General features: G+C 34.4%; 1 protein-coding gene across 1 annotated transcript; it reads right to left on the reverse strand.

Annotated features, from left to right (window-relative positions):
* Nucleotides 1-209: 209 nt before the first annotated feature.
* Nucleotides 210-1,262, reverse strand: LOC107563550 (GTPase IMAP family member 4). Its single transcript, XM_016248452.1, has 3 exons — nt 1,253-1,262; nt 467-1,030; nt 210-433 (listed from the first exon to the last, which is right to left on the reverse strand). Exons 1-3 carry the CDS (start codon nt 1,260-1,262, stop codon nt 210-212), a joined length of 798 nt encoding a protein of 265 aa, XP_016103938.1.
* Between the last annotated feature and the right edge of the window lie 5,812 nt (nt 1,263-7,074).

Genomic DNA, 7,074 nt, shown 5'->3' on the forward strand with positions numbered 1-7,074 from the left:
AGTCAGTAATAGTACACAATTAATAGTATTAGTATTGAAATTATTACCAGAGCACTTGACAAGTTCATTTTACTTCATTTATATTTTACATTGAAATCATGCTTGAATTATTGTTTATCACATCCTGTTTGCATCCCTCCCTTAACTCTGTTAAGTGGCCTTGAGTAATTAGCTCTTGCAGAATTTGTAACCCATTATGCACGGTTTCCTTAATTTCCCTTCTGCTCCATGCAAACTTTCAATGCATGTTCAATAGTTAACGCACCTCCTTCTGCCATGAGAGCAACTCCTGCTCCTATTAAAGCTACAGGTGCTGCTACTAAGCCAATTGCTCCATGTGCTACACCTCCAACAACCGCTCCTGCTACTCCAATTACTCCTCCTAACATGCCTGCTCCCACAAATGCTGCTTTCTGAGCCAAACTCAATGGTTCTTCCTCTCCCGGGTTTTCCTCCTCTTCCAAACTCCTTCTTTGAGCTTCCTGGTTCATCTCATTTGTGTAATGCTGTCCTCCATTTTCTTCCACCATTTTGTCGATCTTCTCTAGCATTTCAGTGACCTGCGATCGATTTTTAACATCTGTGTTACTAAAAACATGATACCTGCCTTTACCTGCCTCATTAATCTGATCATCTGTCATACATTTCTCTATCGGTGTATTTAACTGGTCTCCTCTAGTGAGCATATTGATGGTGTAATGTGCAGCTTCTTCTCCAAAGTTCTCCTGAATCCATTTCACAGTCTTCTCTTCATCTGTGAATTTTTCATCCAGGAATCCACGAGGACCAAGAACAGACATCTCGACACACTTCACTATTTCCTCCTTCAGTTGTCCTTCACTGATTGATGAATCGGACAGTCCTGAAGTGTCGATCACTGAGATTTTTCTACCCTCTACCTTCTGCTGATACTGTTGGCATTCCTCAGTCACAGATTCAGAAGATCGGTGTGCTTCAAACACCTTTTGTCTCAGGATGATGTTTCCTGATGAGCTCGTTCCAGCTTCAGTTTTTCTCTGGATCCTCAGATCTGACAAGATTGGAGAAGATCAAATGAGAGATGGAAACTTCTTTAAAAATGCTAAATAAAACTATAAGCATTATATTCAGGTGGTAATTTTGTAAATAATGTTCAGCTCCTTGCACAGACCAATTGTTTCGCTTCAATATATCATCAGGAGCCGCGGGTATTCATGTTGCTTTTTTTGACTCTCAAGTGACGGTAGCCATTGACTTGCATTTTACTAATTACCAAAGACCATGGTTTTTAGCTAAAAAAAAAAAATCACCTACATCTCAGATGGCTTGAGGGTGAGTAAATTAACCTTGTTAGTGAATTATTCCTTTAAAGGGGTCCTATATTATGCTTTTTCAACTTTAGTTAGTGTGTAATGTTGCTGTTTGAGCATAAAAATATCTGCAAAGTTACAATGCCTACTCTAAAAGGAGATGTTCTCTTTAACAGAAAATACTTTTCAAGCACTACAACAAACAGCTCATTCGGACTACATTTGTGCATGCTTTTTTTGGATTTTGTGAAGTCAAAGTCGCTCATTTTATTTTTATTTATTTATTTATTTATTTTTTTTGCGTTTTTGGAACAATCAATCATGAAAACCTATTCTAGTACACCTCAAAAACCAAATTAAGACTGCGTAGAAGGACCCATAATAGGACCCCTTTAAAGTCAAACTTTAAACACTTTTTTGTGACTATTGCTGGTTCCCAGTGCTTTTTGTGTGTTTTGTGAGTGTGTATGAGGGCAGGTTAATCACAGCATGCCAATTTACAGCCATAACTCATGTTTACAAGTATGATATGTATTTACACACTCGTGCCGTCAAACTGTTGTATAAATGCAATAAGAAAAACAACAACGGAGCGTCTTTAATAACCCTCTTTTGTGCAGAACTACTTCCTTTTCTGGTTACAGAATCCCAAATGACTATAATGCAACTTAGCTTATATATCCAGACCAGCACAAAGAAATCTTCAAATCAGTTGTAAAAGACCTTTTGGTTTGTTAGGATCCCAAGTCACACCTAGCCAGAGATATGAAAACTTTGTCACAGACCCTGGGGGAGACACACCCCTCAGCAGCATAACAGAATTCTTCAAAAGTTTATATATTCTTCAGCAGTAATAATATAAGTGACTGCTGGATACCTTTACAATGATACTAAATATTAAAGGGTTAAAATAATATACTCTTAAGATATAATAACCACAACATGTAAGTATAGTAACTGCTTTGAAACATTTCAACATTTCAATGGTTTGCCTAGGGGGAGGGCGATCTCTGTGAACTCATAAATCATCAGAGTTCATTGAGATCATCCCCCCAATAGCGAACCTTTGAACCAGCGTCTATGGTTTTTACCCAATCTCAGGTTTTATTAATTTGTAGACATTTTCAATCAAACATTTGTGTAACTAAAAGGATGAGTAGTAGTTAATAGTTTCTTACTGGCCTGTTTAAGCTCTCCATAAAACAAAAAATCAAGTCCTGCAAATTAATAAAAATAATTTTAAAAAAACCCCGCATACTATACTGACACTTCATATTTAATGGTATTTTATTCTTTTTATTGCATTTAATGTATTATACTTTCAATTAAACATTTGCAATGGGTTTGTAAAAGCTGTTTTTATGTATGTTTTAACCTGAGATTTTGTTGCATTAACACACTTTTGACCAGCAGGCACAACTGGCATGTGATGTTTCGAGCGCTTCTAAACAGTAAAACATTTTGCGAAGCAATTGGTTCAATTGATTGAGAGCTTTGAAAAGGTTAGTTTCTCCCATCACTAGTGTGCTTACCTGCATCTAATACAGCATTAAATCTGCAGCTCAGTCTCATATTCACAATAAAACATTAGTTTGAATGTCCACTGAGGAAAGCGATATGTTTGTCGTAATATCTTTCATCCGATGACAGTGCTGCTCAGTGCATTTGTTGGCTGCGTCTTACAAGGTGTTGTTGAAAATAAAAAGAACTTCCTTGTTTACAACATCGTTTCAGCCTCTTTCAATATAAAAGTATTTACTGCCGACTCGTAAAAACAGTCTCTCGTCGCCATCTAATGGTAGAACAGTGTAACTAAAATCACCATCACGAACACACACATACACACACTGTTTCCAAATACTAAATACTATTATTTAAATAAAATGTTTTTTTAATAATAATATTTAATAAACAACAACAGGCATCATAAAAGTTGCTAGGGAATTCAATCAATAGTACAAAGGCAGCGCTCTGATATACTGCATTAAAGTTATATAAAATATAACGTGATGAGATTTTGCCCTCAGCCAAAACTATTTGCTCTGGAAAAAGATAAGAAAATGAGGCCAAATAAGATTTGTTTTTTTAATAATAATATTTAATAAACAACAACAGGCATCATAAAAGTTGCTAGGGAATTCAATCAATAGTACAAAGGCAGCGCTCTGATATACTGCATTAAAGTTATATAAAATATAACGTGATGAGATTTTGCCCTCAGCCAAAAACTATTAGCTCTGGAACAAATAATAGATTAACAAGACCAAAGACTGCCCCTAACGGGCAGATTTACCCAAAACAAATTATATCTCATGTTCAACCACTATAGAGACATCAGAGCCAGTGGCAAATTCCAGAAGATCTGGCCGAGGTGAGGCTGCTCTCGGCGGGGTCAAGAGCGCTGAACAGCCGCTGACACCCTGGAGCTCACGCTTCCGAAAACATCAAAGCAAATTTTCAAATAGACATTATCTTTATTAACAAACCACATATTTTGAAGTCTAAACAAGTACATTCTTGCCTAAAAAACTCTTAAAACTACCGTGACACAAAAACTATTATTTTTAAAAATTATTGTGGATTTGGGTGTCCGCCATGACACTTGCTGGGAGAAATACTGCAAGCGGAGTGATATAAACGGTGAAATGGTTGGAGGAGTTCTGTTATCATTCTAATATCACACTCGTATCAGCCAATCAGATTCGAGGACCAGAAAGAACTGTTGTATAAAAGTAAATATATGGTCACATATTTTTCAATATGTGAAAGCTGCAATTCCTTGTGTGTTATTCAGTATATTGTAATATAATTACACAATACATTATTCTGTATAATTTAAATATACTATTAAATAATTTAATATATTGATCATTCATATATAAGGAAATATATTTTCTTTATGTAAGGGTCATGTTCCTTCTGGAAACAGATAATTCAAGTTTGACAGGTGACAAGCAGGGGAGTGTCTACATGGTGGCCAGTGCCACACAGAAATCTGGTTGGCCACCCCAGGTTTTCTTCATTGAATATGTACAATTTCTCATGGTAACATCATGCTCATTTTACTTGGAATTGTTTATGTTTACAGTGAATATGTTGGCAATATCATAAGGATTCTTTACGTAAATAAAGTTATGATCCCGTTGATCTCATCATGCACTGGGGCATGAATAATTAATAAGGTTCATTTTTTTCACTGTTTTCAAGTTGTATTTACACTATTTTATGGTTGCTTTTGTTGTTAGGTTTAGTAATTTGCTGTTTTGTGACATCTGTAGTGCGTTTCTATTTATACTCAAAACATTATCCACTGATTGTTACCGTCATTGTGTATTATATACCAAGTATTGAGGTTTCTGTGTTTATGTGGGTAATAACTGTATTGAGTAAACATATGCTCTTAAAAAGGATAACAAGCTGCTCACTCGCTTAATTACATGTTTGTAAATTAACCACAAGCTTTAATAGCATGAATTTAATCTGTGCTACATTAATAGAGTAAAGTTTATAAACCGTGACTGAGTGAAATGTACTTGAGTGTTGCAGAGTAAACTTAAAATAATTAAGTAGAAATTGCTCAAATTCTAACTGGCCATGTTAAATTTACTTATTTCCTTTGCTAATTTTACATAACTTAGTTAAGTAGATTGGACTTAATTTCATACTTAAATTTGACTTTAAAAACACATTCAAAAATCTGCAAAAGAAAAATTACGTATATTTTTTTTTACAGTGAATATGTTGGCAATATCATATTAAATGTTTAATAATCATACTCCGTCCTTTTATACAAATGCATAATGAAATAGTAAAACACAAGAATTGTAAACTCTTGACTGTAGTAGCTTTAAATCAAAAAGTAGTAACATGATTAAAAATACTTATGAAGATACCATTTTTTTCTTATTGTTTTACTGCTTTCAACCAAAAAAGCACAGTATAGAATTCAGTTCTCATTGTATTAAACAAACTGTAGTCTGTGAATGTCATTTTAGGTTAGATAATTCATTACGACTGACCTTTATATGAAGATGCCATTATGTCTCTTAAAGTTTGTTCTTGTCGTTTAGAGTCTCTCTGTCTGACTGAATAATTTGAATATTGGAAACTAGAAGTGCCTATTCTTCCTCATACTTACTCCAAAAAAAAAAAAAATGTATACGTTAAACATTGCTCACCCTGTACATTCAGTGTTTCTCATTGGCTGCATATTTGACACCGGTTTTATTACCACTCAATACATTGGAAGTTCACTTCAAAAATGAAACCAAGAATTCTCTGTTTTTCTTTTATTTGGTTGTGATCCCTTTAAGAAATTTAAGTTGCAGTTAGGAGTTATGCAATGTGACCATTAATCAGGAAGCAAGCAAGCATGGCAAAGAGAGCAGCATGTTTATTGTATCTGAAGTTAATACTGTGATATTTGCATACATCTTGCTCCTGTTGTAGCATCGTGGGTATGTATTGATTGCCTTTAACAATATACTGTTACAGTATAAAAAGCTGATTGTTAGAAGTATATCGTTTTCTATCTATCTTACTATTGTTAATGATCATTTCGTTGTGGTAATGGTTGTACTGTTCCTAGACCATTAAAAGTTCCTATAAATGCAGTTCAGATAAAACAGTGATTGTGAAATTGCATATATGTTAAATATACATACATACATACATACATACATGTTGTATAGTGTTGATTATAGTGCCTATTCTTCCTCATACTTACTCCAAAAAAAAAAAAAATGTATACGTTAAACATTGCTCACCCTGTACATTCAGTGTTTCTCATTGGCTGCATATTTGACACCGGTTTTATTACCACTCAATACATTGGAAGTTCACTTCAAAAATGAAACCAAGAATTCTCTGTTTTTCTTTTATTTGGTTGTGATCCCTTTAAGAAATTTAAGTTGCAGTTAGGAGTTATGCAATGTGACCATTAATCAGGAAGCAAGCAAGCATGGCAAAGAGAGCAGCATGTTTATTGTATCTGAAGTTAATACTGTGATATTTGCATACATCTTGCTCCTGTTGTAGCATCGTGGGTATGTATTGATTGCCTTTAACAATATACTGTTACAGTATAAAAAGCTGATTGTTAGAAGTATATAGTTTTCTATCTATCTTACTATTGTTAATGATCATTTCGTTGTGGTAATGGTTGTACTGTTCCTTGACCATTAAAAGTTCCTATAAATGCAGTTCAGATAAAACAGTGATTGTGAAATTGCATATATGTTAAATATACATACATACATACATACATACATACATGTTGTATAGTGTTGATTATGCCTTTTGTATGTTTCAGTTTCACCTTTTCCTCACAACTTCAATAAACCTGTAGACGAGGAGCTAATGTCTTCAGAGTCTTGATGTTTGGAAAGAGTTTACCTGGCTGTCATGTTATATACAGAACATATACCGAGAGCCGCACAACCCCTATAGGTACAGTATGTTATTTTTTACAGTATGTGGTAAGTATGCTCAATCTTTTATCTCAGAAGTTAACCGATCTGGGGTGCGTTTCCCAAAAGCATCGTTAGCTTACTATGGTAGTTAGTTCCATTGAAATCTATTGGTAATGACGGAACTTGCGACCATAGTTGCTTTTGGGAAATGCACCCAAAATTTAGTATTTGAATAGAGTAACTCATATTGAATCATAAGGACAGTCAAGTCTATGCAAGCCTGAACCATTAAGCACTCACCTGACAAGGTGAACATAGGTGAACTCTATTGTTATTTTATATTATAATGATTATAAGCTATATTATAATATATT

The sequence above is a fragment of the Sinocyclocheilus grahami genome, unplaced genomic scaffold, assembly GCF_001515645.1.
Source record: "Sinocyclocheilus grahami isolate Dianchi unplaced genomic scaffold, SAMN03320097.WGS_v1.1 scaffold878.1, whole genome shotgun sequence".
NCBI classification, from domain to species: Eukaryota; Metazoa; Chordata; class Actinopteri; order Cypriniformes; family Cyprinidae; genus Sinocyclocheilus; species Sinocyclocheilus grahami.

Coding starts and splice junctions, on each gene's coding strand:
- LOC107563550 (XM_016248452.1), bottom strand. Junction 434..466: donor CCAGGAAGCTCAAAGAAGGA/GTTTGGAAGAGG, acceptor CGGGAGAGGAAG/AACCATTGAGTTTGGCTCAG.